The sequence below is a fragment of the Culicoides brevitarsis genome, chromosome 3 (genome assembly GCF_036172545.1).
Source record: "Culicoides brevitarsis isolate CSIRO-B50_1 chromosome 3, AGI_CSIRO_Cbre_v1, whole genome shotgun sequence".
Lineage (NCBI taxonomy): Eukaryota > Metazoa > Arthropoda > Insecta > Diptera > Ceratopogonidae > Culicoides > Culicoides brevitarsis.
The window spans coordinates 15,451,257-15,470,621 of NC_087087.1; the positions used below are offsets into that span (position 1 = coordinate 15,451,257).

The window sequence follows — 19,365 nt, forward strand, 5'->3', positions numbered from 1 at the left end:
AATTTCTTTTAAAAATTTTAAATTTTACCGATTAACTGATTTTACATAACCGATAAAATTTAAAATTTATATGAAACATGAAACCAACGATAGATGGCTCTCCGAATTAATACTCCATTGAGACGAATGAAATTGATAAGTATCATATGATATCAATTTCATTCGTCTCAAATGATGAAAGTTAATCCCTTTAATTTAAAAAAAAACCCGCGAAAATGAAAACAAAATATTTTTTTTATTTTTATAATAAAATTTCCACTGTTTTAAAGTTTTTCTATAGTAAAAAACTTGTACAATGAGACATAACAAAATTAAATTAAAATTTTTAACTCTTAATATTTAAAATTACTTAAAATGATTTGATCTCAAAAATAGTATCCGCCATAACTTCCATATCCTCCTGCATAACCTCAAAAAAAAAATAATAAAAGATTATAAATAAAACATGAAAAACAATAAAAAAATACAAAATTTACCATAAAAATAAGGATTAAAATCATAAAAATATGGAAAAGGCAAATAATGAATAACAGGCGTTGTATAAAAAAATGGGTCTACAAATGGAAAAATTTCATTTGCAGGAACATCCAATTTTTCATCCGCTCCAGTAGAATTAAATCCAGGCTTTACTGTTCCTGACGTGATTCCTTCTTCATTAAATGAGTGTTTGGGCTCCATTGAGACTTTAACTGAAGGCTCCATTGAGGTCTCAGTTGAAGGCTCAACAGGAAATGATGAATTACGATACACAAAAATTAACTAGAAATCGAAAATTTTTAAGAAATTATTTGAAATTTGAGTAAAAAACTCACCATTAAAAACAAAAAATACAAAAATCTCATTTTTCGAGAGAAAATATTAAAAAATGGACTGAACAAGTTGAGATAAAACTCCAAAATAAATGTCTTTATTAAAAATTTCACGCATCGAGTGATGATAAAGCGACCTTGAAAGCTTCTTTGACCGAAGATGATTCAAGAATTGTTCAAGCAAAACGTTCTCAGTATCAAAGTTTAAGAAATTTTTGCACAAAAATGACGTTTTTAATTTTTTTTTTATTTCACATCAAGCAGGATACAGTAAAAATAGTGGAGTTCGTTTCACAAAAAACAGGGATTTAATAAGTAATTTACGTTCCGACTTCGTTATTATTGTTGTCGTTAATATCTTCACTCGTGATACTTTCGAAACTTTTGACGGAACCACGCGGTGAATCGCTATCGGAACTTTTTTCGGACTTGTTGCCGCCATACAAACGCTCTAAAATTTCGTAAAATTCTTTGTACATGACGAATAAGTAGCGCATAAGTCATATCAAGAGTGAGGTGAATGTAATGCCAAATATTAAAACGACGCTGATGTGTGTCACTAATGAGCTTGCTCCGCTTCCCCAACCGCATTCCAAGTCGTTTTTGGTTACCTAAAAGATGATTTTCTTTAAAATTTATTTTTTTTATTAAAAATTGTTAATAATTACCTCAATTAGAATGGAATTGCCTTTATTGGAGCACGTAGCAGTCCTCATTAGATCGCTATGTTCGTTGCAAAGATGATCAACGTCAGATTCACGATCATTCAAGGCATGGAAAGGATGATTAAAAGTACTGTCGGCCCACGTTTGTGATGTGCACACGTATTGACGGGTCTTTCGTTGCCAGAATTCGACCCAACTGAAAAGAAATTGAGAATTTAGAGATTTTTAATGAGGTAAATGTTTAATTTTTAAAGACAAAATGATAATTTTCAAATTTTTTGAGGAATTTTTCATAAAATTATCATAAAAATAGACGTAAAAAATGTGATTTAAAAAAATTAAAAATTTAAACACTAAAAATTGCTTTTCGCTAATTCAAAGTAAAAAAAAATAATTTTTTATAGAAAACATTTCAAGAAGTGTTAAATCATTTAAAATTTGAAAAACATTTTATTTTGAATTTAAAAAAAAGATGATCGTTAAAAATTTGAAAATAACCTTTTTGCTAACAAAAAAAAACTTTTAAAATAATGCTATCTTCGATAAGAAAATTTAAACATATTTTGACAGTTTTTTGAAAATTTAAAATGTAGGTTTCAAGAAGTGTTAAATTTTAAATAAAAATTTTGTAAAAAACGATTTTATTTTGAAATTTTAAATGTTAAAAAATGACTTGGGACAGTTTAAAATTTGAAAATTGCCTTTTTGCTAATTCAGAGAAAAAAATGTTTTAAAATTCAAATAAAAAAATAACTTTGGAACAAAAACTTTTAAAATAATGCTATCTTCGATAAGAAAATTTAAACATATTTTGACAGTTTTTAAGCATTTTTTTGTTCGAAAATCGCCAAAATATGAATAGAAATGAATTTTATGTCGAGATAAATTTTTTTGTTCGAAAAATATGAATAGAAATCATCTTCAAAACGACTTTTCATTCAATTTCAAGCCCAAAATTGTTTAAAAATTGACTTGGTACAAAAAACTCGATTTTATGTCAGCATTAGGAAGAATCTAGATAAATTTTATTTGTTCTAAAATTGACAAAATATGAATGAAAATCATCTTCAAAACGACTTTTTATTCAATTTCAAGCCCAAAATTGGTCAAAAATTGACTTGGTACAAAAAACTCGATTTTATGTCAGTGAGGAAGAATCGAGATAAATTTTATTTGTTCGAAAATTGCCAAAATATGAATAGAAATCATCTTCAAAACGACTTTTCATTCAATTTCAAAAAATTGGTCAAAAATTTTGGTACAAAAAACTCGATTTTATGTCAGCATGAGGAAGAATCGAGATAAATTTTATTTGTTCGAAAATTGCCAAAATATGAATAAAATCATTTTTCACAGCTGACTTGGTAAAAGGAAAGATAAATTTTATTTGTTCGAAAATTTATGAAAATCATCTTCAAAACGACTTTTCATTCAATTTCAAGCCCAAAATTGGTTAAAAATTGACTTGGTACAAGAAACTCGATTTTATGTCAGCATGAGGAAGAATCGTGAAAAATTTTATTTGTTCGAAATTTTATTTGTTCGAAAATTGCCAAAATATGAATAGAAATCATCTTCAAAACGACTTTTCATTCAATTTCAAGCCCAAAATTGGTCAAAAATTGACTTGGTACAAAAAACTCGATTTTATGTCAGCATGAGGAAGAATCGAGATAAATTTTATTTGTTCGAAAATTGCCAAAATATGAATAGAAATCATCTTCAAAACGACTTTTCATTCAATTTCAAGCCCAAAATTGGTCAAAAATTGACTTGGTACAAAAAACTCGATTTTATGTCAGCATTTAAGAATCGAGATAAATTTTATTTGTTCGAAAATTGCCAAAATATTAAAATCATCTTCAAAACGACTTTTCATTGGTCAAAAATTCAATTGGTACAAAAAACTCGATTTTATGTCAGCATGATCGAGATAAATTTTATTTGTTCGAAAATTGCCAAAATATGAATAAAATTTTCAAAACGACTTTTCATTCAATTTCAAGCCCAAAATTGGTCAAAAATTGACTTGGTACAAAAAACTCGATTTTATGTCAGCATGAGGAAGAATCGAGATAAATTTTATTTGTTCGAAAATCGCCAAAATATGAATAGAAATCATCTTCAAAACGACTTTTCATTCAATTTCAAGCCCAAAATTGGTCAAAAATTGACTTGGTACAAAAAACTCGATTTTATGTCAGCATGAGGAAGAATCGAGATAAATTTTATTTGTTCGAAAATCGCCAAAATATGAATAGAAATCATCTTCAAAACGACTTTTCATTCAATTTCAAGCCCAAAATTGGTCAAAAATTGACTTGTTACTAAAAACTCGATTTTATGTCAGAATGAGGAATAATCGAGATAAATTTTATTTGTTCGAAAATTGCCAAAATATGAATAGAAATCATCTTCAAAACGACTTTTCATTCAATTTCAAGCCCAAAATTGGTCAAAAATTGACTTGGTACAAAAAACTCGATTTTATGTCAGCATGAGGAAGAATCGAGATAAATTTTATTTGTTCGAAAATTGACAAAATATGAATAAAAATCATCTTCAAAACGACTTTTTATTCAATTTCAAGCCCAAAATTGGTTAAAAATTGACTTGGTACAAAAAACTCGATTTTATGTCAAAAAGAATTAAATTTTATTTGTTCGAAAATTGCCAAAATATGAATAGAAATCATCTTCAAAACGACTTTTCATTAAATTTTAGGCTTAAAATTGGTCAAAAATTGATAATGTGTTCAGACTTTCTTCAAATTCGACATTTTTCGAACAATTGTAGTTCAAATTTTGTAAATGTCAATTCAAAAAATTTCCGTTAAAAATTTGAAAATCGATTTTTTGCTAATTCAATCTAAAAATTTTTATATGTAATTGCTAATCGACTTGAAAATCATATTTTTTTTTAAGATTTTTATCAAAAATGTAAATCTTACCCTAATTCACAATCACAAGTCAACGACATCCCATCAATATTGAGCTCCGTGAGAAAAGTCCTTTCCGCTATATTCGGATAATGCGCTGTATTTGGGTTCGCCACTTTTTTCAACTGCTTATTCGTATGCGTAAAATCTACCGTAATGTTCCTCACGTGTTCCAAACTGTTGAAAATCTTATCCGGCAACGCCGTTAATGAAGTATTTTTGAAAACGACATGCAACACTGGCGACTGAATCCCCTTCAAAACATCTTCCGCAACTCTATTCAACGAATGTCCCTCAAAAACTACTTTTCTCACCTTAAACGGCAAATTTCCAATCATTTCTCGCGAGAAATCCGACGCCGGCATATTAGAAAAGCGCGGCGAAACGAGCGCACTGATGCCATCTGTGAACTTTGAGATGGAGGTTTCTTCCCGCGTTTGTGGTCCATGCAATATTAAAGTGCGTAAATTGAGGGAATGTTCGACCATTTTTGGAACGTTGAACTTTTGAATGCCCGGAAAGGCAGAAACTTCTAAAGTTCGCAGCAAATAGAGATGATTAAAGGTTCCCGCTTCAAATTCCTTCAAATCTAGATTTGACAAATAAAGTTCAGACAAGTCTTCGGCAATTCCGTGGAATGTGGCGTTGGTCAAAGTAGTGATCGGATTGCCCGAAAGTGACAAAGAACGCAATTCTGGGAGGGATTTTACCATTTCCGGTATCATTGTGAGATCGTTGTACGAGAGATCGACTTTCCTCAAGCTGGTTAAGTTTTCGGCAATTTGTTGGGGAATCGTTGGAAGTTCATTAAATGCCAAACTGAGGGACTGCAAACGATTAAAAGACAATTCCGGAAAGACATCTGTCGAGATATTCTGCAATTTCAACTCCAACAAAGTATTTTCAAGCCCAATAAAGGCACGTCCATTGACTTCAAGGTCCTGATTGTGCGACAAATCCAGATAACTCAAACGTGGCAAAGTCGCGAACGCCGCATCCTCCAACCGGATCAACTCATTGTGCGACAAATCCAGCCACACAAGACTCTGTAAAACACACATGCCTAGCATTAGTAAAGGCGAAGCGAAAAAAAAAATATTTTCTTAAATACCCTAAATTTATTCGAAAGATCAATACTTTGAATAGCGGCGATGTGATTGTGAGACAAATCCAATTCGCAAAGTGTTAAGGCTGCCAAATTAGATAATGCCAAAGCGGGAACTCTCATGAATTTGTTGTAGGACAAGTCGAGTAACTCCATTCCGTCGCCCCCGAAGAAGTTTTCCGTCAAGCCACGGATGAAGTTATGCGACAAATCAACAACTCGTAAAAAGCGGATGAAGCGGAAGAGGTCCATTGGTACGTCACTGATTCCATTGTTCGAGAGATTGATGACTTGAAGACGTTTCGTGTTCTTGAAGGTGTCGTAGTCGATCTCGAAGATGCGATTGTGACTCAAGTCGAGCCATTGTAAATGGGGCATGCTGCCAAAAACGTCACGACTGATGTTCTAAAAAAATTTTTTAAAAAAATTATTAAATGAAAATATTAAATTTTTTTCCCAATGCACATTTTCAATGAACTTTCAAATTTTTGACCCAATTTTTTTTAAAATTTTTTCAATTTTGAACTTTTTCATGCACAAAATTTTCAATTTCAAAAGAGAAAACTTTTAACTTGTAACTCACAGAAGAAATAATTTGAAATGTTAACCCATTGCACATTTAAAATTTTCATCAATTTAAAATTTTGCCCAATGCACATTTCCCATTGTCCATTTTCCATTTTTTTTTCCAAAAGTTATTAACCCAGATAATATTTTAAATAATCTCTCATAAGTTCTTTTAAATTTTTAGCCGATTGCAAATTTTATAATTTCTCCCAGTGCACATTTCAAATTGTTAATCCAGAGCAAATTTGGGTTTTTCTTACTAATTTCAATTTCAAAACTTTACAAAAGATGAACTTGAAAAAATATTTATTTTTTTATTATAATTTTTCAGCTCATGGCAAATTTCAAAATTTCTTCCCAATGCACATTTTGAATTTTTTGCAATATTTTTTTTCTTCAAAACTTCACAAAAGACTTCTAATACCAAAAATATTGAAAACTTTCTTTCATTTTAATTTTTAAACTCAAAAATATTAAAAAATTTTTTTTCAACCCACTGTAAATTTTAAAATTTCTCCCAAAGCATATTTGTAACTTACAAGCCTGAAAGAATTTTCTTCCCAATGCACATTTTAATGTTTTCTCCAATTTTATTTTAAAACAAGAGAAAACTTTAAACTTGGAAACCCAATGAACATTTAAAAATTTTAACCTAATGCCAATTTTTGAAATTTATCCCAATGCACATTTTAATTTTTCAAACCACTGCAAAATTTAAAATTTCTCCCGAAAGCAATTCCTGAATCATGTTTTTAAAGGAACTTTAAAATTTTGAATCCATTGCAAATTGTAAATGCAAATTTAAAATCCCAATGCAAATTTAAAAAATTATCCCAATGCACATTTTAAAAAAATTCCCAATGCACATTTTAATTTTTTTTTCTCAAATTCTCTTTAAAAATGCATTAAAATCCAAATTTTTCATTAAAAATCCAAACTTACCGTCAAATAATTATGTCCCAAATACAAATGCGTCAACGAAATCTCCGCTGGTCTGAAAAATCCTCCCAAAATATTCGAGATATTATTATGCGACAAATCCAGTTGCTTAATATTTGAATGAAAAACGGACCCACTGTGATCTCTTACACTCAAACTCGAGACATTATCCCGTAAATCTGTAATTTTATTGTAACTAACGTTCACTCGAAGGGACGAAATTGATCCAACCTACAAAGAAAAAAAAAATTTTTAAAGAATTTTTAAAAAATAAAATTAAAAATCAATTTTACCTGATCAAAGTAATCAAAATCGAATGAACTAAGTGAATTATAAGCCATATCCAAGTACTCCAAACTTTGTAAATTCTGAAAAAATTTAAAAAATAATTAATTAATGGATTTTGCGCAATGATGTGTATGGACAACGCCCATTTTTATGTGACATCGTACATGAACGCGATCCGAGTGAGCAAGTAACGTCATTTCACGTGTAGAATCAAAACAATCCGCAAGCATTTTTTAATTTTTTATCCGAATTTCCATCAAAAATGGTCAAGATTAAGCGTAAATTCAAGCCAGAAAGTGAGGAAAGTGCCTCAGAGTCGGAATATTCGAGCGATTATGACTCAGATGCCGAAGTAAGTGTTCAAATTTTCGATTTTTCGTTCATTAATTTAATTAACGCATTCCGTAGTTGCAAAAAGCCTTCAACAAAGGTCTCATCAAACCCGGTTTGAATGTCGTCGAAAATGCCGAGGAGCCCTCGAAACGCGTAAAAGTCTACAACAAAGAACGCCTGAACGCCAAATACGAGAAACTCGTGCTGAAAATGTCGTGGATCGAGCGTCTCGACTTGACTTCCAACAAGGCACCGATGGCACCCGAAATGGCAGTCCAGATCGAACGCGAAGAGCAAAAACGGGCAAATCTCTTCAAGGGCAACCACAAAATCCCGTATGTCGCGCCCGAAGTCGATCCCGTGCTGAATGACTTCAAACGCGAAATCGAGTTTCAGCGACAGGCGCAAGGTGCCGTCATCGAAGGCATGTCTCGCTTGCACGAACTGAAAATCGAGACAAAGCGTCCCGACGATTACTTCGCCGAAATGGCAAAAACCGACGAACACATGCAAAAAGTCCGCAAATTCCTCATGGCGAAGCAGGAGGGACAACAAAAGTCGGAACGTGTGCGACAATTGCGCGAACAACGAAAAATGGCGAAAATTTTGCAGAAGCAAGCGAACGAAAAGAAGGCGGCGGAGAAGAAAAAAATGCTGGATGAGGTCAAGGCATTCCGCAAAGGCAAACTGAAGAACTTGGATTTCCTCAATGACGACAAAGAAGCGGCTCAGGCGCATCAAAAACCCAAAAAGAAGCAATTGGCAAAGGGAAAACCGAAAGTTAGTGCGAAACGACAAGCACGCGATGCGAAATACGGCTTCGGAGGCAAGAAACGGGGCAGTAAGAGAAATACCGCAGAGTCACATTTGGGAATTAACAAGCGAACGATGAAGAAGGGAGCGAAACCGCAACGTGCGGGAAAAGCTAAACGTGCGCAACAGAAGAATAGGAGCAATAACAAAGGAGGACGACGATAAATATGTGAAAAAAAATTAATAATAAAAATTTCCTTTATTCTTTATTATACAGAAAAAATTGTTTTTTTAAAGGATTTCGAAGAGATTTCCCATAAAATTTGAAATTTTTAACGAAAAGTTACTTCAGAGAGCTTTTAAAAGTTTTTGTAAAAGTTAAAATTTTGAAAAAATTTCAATTTTGTTTAATTTTTATGTTTTTTTGAACTCAATTAATAAATAATTTTTGGACAAATTTTCGAAAATACGAGAAAGATTTTGAGCTTCTGAGCAAATTTTAAAAAAATTTTATTATTAAAACTTCGAAAAATCTAGAATGATTTTTCAATAATTTCGAAAAAATCAATCTTGGAAGTTTTTTCAAAAATTTTAAAAAAATATTGAACAATTTTCGAAAATTCGAAATAATATTGAAAGAATTCTTTAAAAATTTTAAACATTAAAAAATTTTCCTCAAATTTTCGAAATTAAGATAATTTATGATTTTTTTTCGAAAATTTGAAAAGTTTCTTTAATGATTTTCGAAAATTTGAAATTTTTCTTTAATGATTTTCAAATTTTCGAAAATTTGGTACGACTTTTTGAAATTAATTTATGTTTTTAAAATTTTTTCGAAAACATTCTTGGATTTTGAAAACGATTTTCGAAAATTTGTAAAAAAAAAATATTGCTAGAATTTTCGAAATTATAGAGATTTGGTTCGAAATTATGAAAATTACCATGAAAACACAAAGGATATGAATATTTTAAAATTTTTTGGACCATTTTCGAAAATTATTTATAAAAATTGAAAAAGATAAAATTTTTAAAGAAATTTTTACAGTTTCGAAAATTTAAAGAAAATCTTCAAAAATTTTTGAAATTGTAAATGTTTCTTTAATAATTTTAAATTTTTCGTAATAATTTTAAACAAATTTCGAAAATTATGAAAAAATCCTCTCAAATTTTCGAAAATTTAAATTGTCTTTAGCATTTTCTTAAAAATTGAGAAGAGTATCATAAAATTTTCGAAAAAAAATTTTTCGAACTACATTTCGAAAATTTTAACTTTGTTTAAAACTAAAAATTTTTTCGAAATTTGAAAGAAAGACTTTCGAAAGTCTCTGAAAATGAATGAATTTTTATAGGAAATCTGTTTTTTTCGCAATTTTTGTGAATTTTTATACAATTTGAGCCCAATAAGTCATTTTTCTGCCAAAAAATTTCTCCATTCCTTATCTCTTGAAGGTCAAACTTCTTGGATGTTGCAACATCATGTGCATCTGCAGCTCAGATCCCGCTTGAAATGGCTTCGAACACACCATGCACGCATATCTACAATCCTTACATTCACTCCGATGCTGCAAAAACTCCGCCCTGTTGTAATAAACAAACCCACAAGGCGTATAATTCGCCGCAAAATCCATCGACGGTCCCACGGAAGGCATTGCGGCATATGGCGACGGCATTTGTGACATCGACGACGTACTCACGAACTGCTTATGGGCCTTCATGTGACTATTTCTCGAGTTTATATTCGGAAACGAGCAATGACAGATGTGACAAACAGCCCGCACAGCATTTTGAGCCACCAACGAGGGATTCAGATACGTTTGCGCGGCGAAATTCGGCGTCGTATACATTAAATTTGCGCTTTCGTCGAAAGTTTGGTCTTGTAACGGCGTGAAATGCTCTTGCGGTGGCTCAACAAGGGGCGCACTCGCGTTTATCATGCTCACACTTTTGACTTTTAGCTTGAAACCACTTGGCGGCGATGGAGAAACGTCATTTTCGACTTTGATTTTTTTATCGCGCGGCTCTAAACGGACCAGAGGCTTCACAACGGGCCTCTGATGACGTTGGCGACGCACTCCATGAGCCCGGAACAAGTGATCATCGATCATTTCAGGGTTCTGATGGAACGAGGCATAACAAATTTTGCAATAAAAGTCACAATTTTGCGAATTCCAGTGTTCCTTGATCTGATCGGCATTCCGAAAAGTCCGCAAACAACTCGTGCATCGAACAACGCGGTAACGATCTTCACGGAACATCACGCCACGCCTCAAATTCGCAGGTAAAGTCATTTTTTCACCAATTTTCTGCAATCTTACGGACAAATGTTTCATATTATGTATCGCCAATATCTTTAAATTATCACAAATTAGTCCGCAATGACGACATTTGCACTTGGAAAAGACAATTTCGGGCGCCAAATCGTCAAATTCCATCGATGGGATACTCATGGCGGCATTTATTTGGATTTGCGAGTGTGGATTTTGGAAGACCTCGGTATTTGGGTGTCGCGATGCCTCCTTAATACTTTCTAATATCACTTTTTCTTCGAGTTTTCGACGTTTGGCGGCTTGAATTTCGTCATAGAACAAAACTGAGTCCGGAATATCGTCGACGTAGTTCACGCGGGACAAAGCTCGTGACCTTCGACGTGTCGCGGGACCTCCTTCATCGTTGGAAACTGTTTCCTGTGTCTCTGAGGGCGGTTCAGGAGGAAGTTTTTTCGGTTTTTCAACTTTTTCGGTCCTTACAACATTCGTACTTGGCGCTCTTTTTCGTTTTTTATCACCGAAACCTTTGTACGAGACACGTTTGTGACTCCTCTTCCTCACATTTCGCTCCGCCGCGGGATTTTTATCACATTTTAGGTAAGTATCGAGCATCGAGGGTCCATTTTTGTTGAAAAAATCGATGCAGATGCGAGATAAGCTCTTGACTTTTGTCTTTATCGTGACATTTTGAAGGGCTTGACGCACCTTGATGCCTTGAATGCGATCCAAAAGACTCTTTATCTCGACAAAACCGTTCAAATAATCGACATCCGTGACGCCAGACACCAAATTCTGCTGAACTTTGTTAAATTCGACGAGTTTTTCGTGTGTGGCGTATATAAATAACTCGCAATTCTCGCATATTCCCTTAGGCAATGGATCGTTTTCGTAAATCTACAAGAAAAATCAGCATAAAGTCCCGGAAAAAATTGAAAATTTAAATTTCTTACCAAAATATGCGGGAACACAATGTGAATTTTTGGCAAAATTTCATTTTTCGATTGCTCATCATTGTAAATGTGTCGCAAATTCACTGCATTTTTATTGCAAATTCGACAAAAATCCGATTTTATTTCACTTTGCAGCTGGTCCGTCATGCTTTTACTTCCTCAGAATTCGGATTTACAAACTTTACCGTTCGCCACTCGTTCGTTTACCGCTCATTATTTACTGTTTCACTGTCATTAATTAGAATATCCCGAAAATTTACGCGATTCTATACGCGTTTCTGTGGATGCGTCGATGTTTTGCGAAGAAATTTTTTTGAATGACAGCTTTCGAACAGTTGACAGTTCGTGCATTCGGGGATTAGGTATGTTCAAAATATTTTTTCGATGGAAAAAACTTACCTGGAATGCTTCGTCGGAAATGCTGTTGATTTTGTTGCCGCGTAAGTTGATGGTGCGAAGTTTGTCGAGATTCATGAAGGCTTTGCGTTCGATGCGCTCGATTTTGTTGTCTTCTAAGCGGACTTTTTTCAGGGATTTCAAGTCGACAAAGGTGTGTTGCGAGACGTGACGGATGCTGTTGAAGGCAAATGAGACGATTTCTAAGTTGTGATGGAGATCTCCCTGAAAAAAATTGATTTTGTGAGAAAAATTGATTTAAATTCGAAAAAAATGAAGGATTTTCGAAAATTTGTGAGTTTTTGAGATATTTGAGCATCTTCTTCATAAATTTTCGAAAATTTGTGAATCTCTTTGAAACATTTTTGAAAATTTGTGAATCTTCTTTATCAATTTTCGAAAATTTGAGAATCTTCTTCATAAATTTTCGAAAATTTGTGAATCTTCTTTATCAATTTTCGAAAATTTGAGAATCTTCTTTATAAATTTTCGAAAATTTGTGAATCTCTTTCAACAATTTCCGAAAATTTGTGAATCTTCTTCATAAATTTTCGAAAATTTGAGAATCTTCTTTATAAATTTTCGAAAATTTGTGAATCTTCCTTATAAATTTTCGAAAATTTGAGAATCTTCTTTATAAATTTTCGAAAATTTGTGAATCTTCTTCAATAATTTTCGAAGATTTGTTTCGAAAATTTGAGAATCTTCTTCATAAATTTTCGGAAATTAAAGAATTTTTTTCATAAATTTTCGAAAATTTGTAATTCATTTTGAACAATTTTTCGAAAATTTTAAAATCTCATTTATATGTAAATTTTCGAAAATTTGCGAAGAAAATTTTCAATTTTCGAAAATTTCTCAAATCTTTTAGAACACTTTCGAAAATCAAACCAAACATAAATTTTCAACTTCTTACCTGAAAAGTTCCTTTACTCAGCTGATCAATCATATTATCATGCATCTCCACAACTCTCAAATTCTTCAAATTATGAAAACTCGTATCAGGCACTTTCGACAATCGATTATTTGTCAAATCCAATTCCTCCAACGATTTCAATGCTTTGAACGCCGCTACAGGAACTGTGTCCATTGACAATCCTCTTGATATCCTCAACGACAACAACGAATGTCCTACCTCCTTAAATGCATCATTTTCAATCGAATTGATGTTATTTTCGCTCAAATCCAGTCTCTTAATCGTTCGAATTTCACGAAACGCGTTATTTCGAATACTTTTGAGACCCGCTTTGTAAATTTTGAGATCCTCCAATTCGTAGCCGTACTCCAAAAAGTCTTCTGGACCAATGGATTGCCCCGCAAGTCGTGAAATTGCCAAGGAGCGAAGATTTCGGAGACGTCGCAAATCTTGCAAAATGAGACTTGGCATGTTATCGCCCGTTAAATCGAGTTTGTGAAGTGTTGGCTGAAGTGCCATGAAAAGTTCAGTCGGTACGATTTTGAGGAATTTGTTGTCACGTAAACTGAGGATTCTGAAACAATAAAATATTTTTAAAATTTTCTCAAATTTTAAAGAAATTTTCATTTTATTTTAATTTTTTAAGGGTTTTTTGCATTAAAAAATTTACATTCTCAAATTTTATCCCAATGCACATTTTCAAATTCTGACCCAATTTACATTGTGAAATTTTTTCCCAATGTACATTCTAAAATTTTATCCCAGTGCAAAATTTAAAATTTCTGACCCAGTACACATTATAAAAATTTGTCCCAAAGCATATTCTAAAGATTTTTTCAAATTGAAATGCTGACCCAATGCAAATTTGGAATTCTAAAATTTTACAGTATGAAATTTTATCCCAATGCGTATTTTAAAATTTGTCCTATAGCACATTCTAAAAATTTTCCCCAATGAATATTCTAAAAATTTTGCCCCGATGCACATTTTGAGTACATTTGAATAAAAAAATCATTTAAAAATGTAAAAAAATCACTTACTTCAAACTATCAAAGGCACTAAAAATCTTTTCCGGCAAACTCGTGATGTTATTTCCCGACAAATCCAGCACTTGAAGCGACGATTCGAGACTCACAAAGGCTTCCGGCGAGATATAATGCAATTTACAGTTCCTCATGTATAATTCTCGGATCCGGGCATTCTTAAAAGCTCCTTCACTGATGACATTTATTGGATTTCCATCCAAATACGTCATATTAAGAACATCAAAATTCCCAAAGGACTCTGGGGGGATCGACGTTATCTGATTATATTCCAAATGCAAAGCATTGAGGTTCAATCTGACACTTTTCAGCTCAACTTCATCCGGAGCAAAGGTTGAAATTCGGTTATAGGACAAATCAAGCATTCTCAAGGCCTTCAAAGGAGCCAATGGTGAATAGGGGATACTCGAAAGTAAGTTATCCGCCAATATTACATTCTTCAATCGCGCCATTCCATCACGAAAAACATCTTTTTCGATCTCCATTAAATTATTTCCGGACAAATCGATTGTTTCGAGTAACGGAAGTGACGAAAACGCATCCGTTGGAAGCGCGGGAATCAAATTTCCCGCCAAAATTATTGTTTGAAGTGAATCTTCGAGTCCACGCCACGCATCATTTCGTAACTCTTGGATTACGTTTCCACTGAAATCGACGTATTGAAGCTTTCGCAAGTGTCGCATCGCTTGTGAAGGTATCTCCGTAAGACGATTGAAGGTTAGTTTCAATATCGACAAAGAGCGATCCAACCCTGAAAATGCCTCGTCAGGGATATGTTGAATGGGATTGTCCGTGATTTCAAGACGATATAATCCAGTTGGGCGCAAAAAATACGGTTCCAACTCCTGCAAACCAGTTTTCTCCATGTGAAGTGAAAAAACCTTCGAACTGTTGATTTCCTGAGGAATTTCCGCAAATGGCACGTAACGACATTCAACCATGCCCAAGTCAGGAGGTGTTTTTGAGCACGTGCATAGCGGATTAAAAGAGCATGGATTGCGAGGAGATTCGGTGTCGAAAGTGCCAACGGCGCCAACCATCGAAGCCCACATCATGAGGAAAAGTGTGAGAAACATGACGACGTAGCCAGCGCGAAGAAAGTGAATTAGTTCCTTTTATGAAATGAAAAAAAAAATAAAAATTATGAGAAGTAGTAAGTTGCGATACATAATAGGATTTTAGTATTATGAAATTTTTTGTGATCACGTTTGTTTTTTACAGCAGTTACATAGTTGCAAGCTTTAACTCCCCTCTGTTTGAGTCATAAAAGGTATATTGTTTGAGATATTTTTAGAAAGATTAATTTTTATTGATATTTTTTTTTATTTTTAGGACTTGGGTCAAAGGAACAGGAAATGGCAATCGTGACTATTGAATATTAAAAAAAACTTGTGAATAAACAAAGAGAAATTTTTTATATATTTTTTTCAAGATTTTTTTTTCTTTTTTGACTTTTACCATTTTTTTTTTAAATTTTAGAAATATTTTTAAAATTTTTATTTTATTTTTTTTTTTATTTTTATTAACATAATTTTTAATTCCATATTTTTTTTCTATACTTCTTAAGAAAAAATTTAAAATATATTTTTTTTTATTTTTAATTTTTTTTTTTTTTTTTTTGAAAAATAATTTTGTCACTAATAAATGCTTTTGAACTGAACATTTTCAACATACATAGAAAAGACTTTAGTTAAGAAGCCAAATAAAAGCACTTTGATAAAAGTTTTTACTGAACATATGACGAGGTATTTAACTGTCAGTCTGTCAGCAAATGTTTTGTAAGTTTTTTTTTCAATATAATTCTTCCTCATTCATGAAATTATTCTTTAAGTAGTGTATGTTTCATTATTTTTTGTCGATAAAAGTTTTAGTTTAAAAATTGAAAAAAAAAAAAAAATTAATACTTCAAAGTATTAAAATAATTTTTTTTTCAGCTTTAACTTATATTTGGTTGTATTTTTGCTATTTATTACGACTTTTTATTGCTTCTTTCAGAAAAATTGACACATTTTCGAGTACATCGATTTTTTATATTTTTTTATTATTTTATTTATTTTTTTTTAAATTATTTTTAATATTCAAAAAAAAAATAATTTTTTTTTAATTATTTTTAATATTCAATTTTTCATTACGACGATTTACTTTTCACGATATATTTTTGGAAAAAATACACTTTTTCGAAATTATCACTTAATTTCTTTTTATTCCATTTAATGTTTAAAAAATCTTTTAATTATATTTTACAGTTTTTAGGTAAATTTTTTTTTATCAAAAAAATCCAAAATAATTCTATATTAGTTGATTAAAAATATTTTTACACAATAATTTTTTTCAACTTAATTGAATTAATTTTTATTTGCTGATAACCGAGTAAATTTTTGTCCAATTTTCATTCACGATTATTTTTTTCATTAAATTTAATTAATATTAATATTATTTTTTTTTTATTTTTATATTTTTAATAGTTTTTCACTCGATATATTTTTTTTAATACATATCAAAAGGACACGCCTGGTTCCTTTTTCTGCAATTTTTAATCCAATAATTAATTTCATAAAAAATTCTGCAATTAACAATTTATTAAGAATATTAATGATCACTTTTATGCTCAGCCATTAAACCATAAGCCCTTTTTTATGCACATTCTTATTTAAAAAATCATTAATTTAATTATTTAATTAGCGATATGTGTAAGTAAGTTGTTATTATAGAGCTTCTCGTCTTGTTGCTTATCTATCATTAGAACATTTTTTTCCGTATTGTGTAATAATTTTAACTTTTTTAACCTTTGGAGATCATTGAACACTCACCACTTTCATTTTTTTTTCTTTCTTTTAATTAAAAATTTCTTTGAATTATTTCTATTTTTATTTTTTAAATTATTTTTATAGAAAATTTTTATTTTATTTTTTATTATGATAATTTTTCATAATTAATTGATTTTTTCATAACTTAACATTAATTAATTATAAATTTTTGTAATCCGTTTCCGTCTTTTCAGTTCTTTTCCACGACTTTACTTCCCGAGTTTCAAATGACAACTGAAATGTTGGTTTTTTTCACCAACTTAAAGAAAACAATCATCTATAGTAATTCGTTTAATTTAATTAGTGATAGCATTTTTTTCCGTATGTTCAATTCTTGCAACACTCGAGCTGTACTGAGGAAGGAATTAGAACAAAACACGATTTATGAATGAAATTTAATCGGTCTCGTCACTTTCGCGTACAGTTCAACTGTGTCAGTGCTTTAAATATGTGTGAGGTGCACAACTAGTATTCGCTTAGAGGCGCTTTTTACGTTACGGCCGACACCCACGCAGGTTCTAAAGATGATTTTGAGTCAGAAATTTTGAGATTTTTGTGTCTGTCTGTTAATTTTTTTGATAAGATCTGAAAATTTTTAAACTAATTTGTCTAAAAATTAAATTTTTTAAAAATTTTTGATTTTGTTTTGAAAAAATATAAAAAATCTCAAAATTTTCATCAAAATATCAGAAAAAAATCTAAATGCGCTTAAGTTTTCATTAAAGAATCATTAATTATTTATCACTTAGATAAACATTCAGAAAAATTTAAATTATTTAATTAATAAAAGACGTAATACTGCCTTCGTCATGAATTTCAAGACCGAACTCTATTCCGTTCTTCCGAAATACTTTTCAAAAAGTGACGAAGCGAAAAAAAAAAGTTCTTTCTTCTTGCATAATGACGTTAATATCTGATTAATTTATTTATTGAAGTAAATGACGAGTCGAGTCGCATCATCAAAACGAAGATGAGAACAAAAAATTTTATTTAAATTGCATGAAAGTTGTTGCATTTTTCAATGAACTCCAGCTTGACCCTTTTAATTTCATGTAATTTTGTTCTCATTATTCTATTAACAATGAACTACAAATTTAATTTTTTTCGTCTTCAAATGGGATCTTTTATGCATTTGGAGTAAGTATAGAAATGAGTTGAAATAAAATTGAAAGCAAAAGTGGATTTTTATTTGGTTTTAGACGGAAATTTTTGTGTTTCTATGGAATCGTGGATTGAAGCTTGAGCAATTTGTAATCGTATTAACTGGCAAAACAAATGAAATTATGTCGCGTGAAATATGTTATAAGGTATCAGTTTTATGGTGAGTTATTAGTTTTTTGTCCAAATTATTGAAAAATAATGAAATAAACTTCAAATTAAGAAACTTTTTATGTTAAAGGTTTTTCCATATTGTCTAATATACCGTTATGTAGATAATTCTTATGGATAAAAATCCGTTACAAATTCAAAAAATTTTAATAATAATTGGAATATCAATTTTGAAGTTAATAGAACAATATTTTTCCATTAAATTTTGGATTTTTTTAGCAAATATTTAGACAAATTTTAATTTAGTTTTCATAAAATCAATAAATTATTTAATAAAAAATCATTCTCAAAAATTTTGTTAAAAATATTGAAAAATTTCCGAAATTCGTTAAAAGTTTAACGTAAAAATGTTAATAGAGCGAATTTTAATAATAATAATGATAATATTGTCTTTATTGGCGTGTTCTATTTTTTTTACATGTTTTTCTTCTTAATGTATCGCGGGGAGCATTCAACAAATTTCGTTAGTTTTAAATATTTCCATGAAAGTTCTATTTTTGTCATTTTTAATTTATCGGAGGAAAAAAACGAATTTTAAAACCTATTTTCGTTAATAGAACGGATTATTTTTTTTCATAAGAATTATCTACATTACGATACTTTATTTTTTGCCATTCCAGTGGCACAAAGTTGTGGAAGGAAAAAAAATATGTAGGTATTAAATTAATTTCCGAATCTATTCATTGAAGGCAAGCATTTCTCCATTACTACATATTTACATTGAAAACGTCGAGCTATTACGAATTCTCCTGTAATCAACATATTTCGAATGCTTAAAGACAGCAAAACCACACATATGATGCACTTAGATACCTCGAAGAGAAAAGGACTTTATGCTCACTAGCAAGTGTTTTTATGCTGGCGAGGTGAGGATATCAGTTTTAACCAATTAAAGCCAACATGTTTATTTCTTCTTAATCTTCTTTTGAAAGATCTGCATTTTCATTCTAGTGGTATTGAAACATTGACGACAAAATAGGTGATAATTGGTCACCTATTTTTGCAACAGCAGCATTTTTGTTTTTAATGTCGAAAACTAATTTTCGGTTGAATAGATTGTACAGAATTCTCATTGCATTGGTAGGTTTTTGAATGGCATGTTATAGATGGTCTTTGAATTTTTGCGTTTTTTATCAAAATAGAGCCTCAAGTACTTCAAGAAGATTCGATCTGTGTTTCCATATAATTTTGGTATTCATGAACTGAAAAAAGCTCAAAAAATTATTAAATTTAAAAAAAAGGTTAAAATTTTTATATTTA

General features: G+C 31.0%; 3 protein-coding genes across 4 annotated transcripts; 1 reads left to right on the forward strand and 2 right to left on the reverse strand.

The window, feature by feature from the left end:
• Positions 1–1,042: 1,042 nt before the first annotated feature.
• On the reverse strand, positions 1,043–16,983 carry LOC134835879 (chaoptin). Of its 2 annotated transcripts, none has more exons than XM_063850870.1 (10): positions 16,780–16,983; positions 13,967–15,081; positions 12,927–13,500; positions 12,014–12,235; positions 7,317–7,391; positions 7,027–7,254; positions 5,550–5,922; positions 4,425–5,475; positions 1,478–1,670; positions 1,043–1,420 (listed from the first exon to the last, which is right to left on the reverse strand). In XM_063850870.1, exons 1-10 carry the CDS (start codon positions 16,786–16,788, stop codon positions 1,310–1,312), a joined length of 3,951 nt encoding a protein of 1,316 aa, XP_063706940.1. In that variant the 5' UTR covers positions 16,789–16,983; the 3' UTR covers positions 1,043–1,309. The 2 variants fall into 2 exon arrangements, with proteins under 2 accessions (XP_063706940.1, XP_063706939.1); XM_063850869.1 differs by having other exon boundaries at positions 4,425–5,458; positions 5,524–5,922.
• On the forward strand, positions 7,522–8,715 carry LOC134835881 (probable rRNA-processing protein EBP2 homolog). Its single transcript, XM_063850873.1, has 2 exons — positions 7,522–7,663; positions 7,720–8,715. The coding sequence occupies exons 1-2, from the start codon at positions 7,574–7,576 to the stop codon at positions 8,620–8,622; spliced, it is 993 nt and encodes a 330-aa protein (XP_063706943.1). The 5' UTR covers positions 7,522–7,573; the 3' UTR covers positions 8,623–8,715.
• LOC134835880 (uncharacterized) lies at positions 9,617–11,890 on the reverse strand. The gene is made up of 2 exons (XM_063850872.1): positions 11,615–11,890; positions 9,617–11,558 (listed from the first exon to the last, which is right to left on the reverse strand). Exons 1-2 carry the CDS (start codon positions 11,759–11,761, stop codon positions 9,834–9,836), a joined length of 1,872 nt encoding a protein of 623 aa, XP_063706942.1. The 5' UTR covers positions 11,762–11,890; the 3' UTR covers positions 9,617–9,833.
• Positions 16,984–19,365: the final 2,382 nt, after the last annotated feature.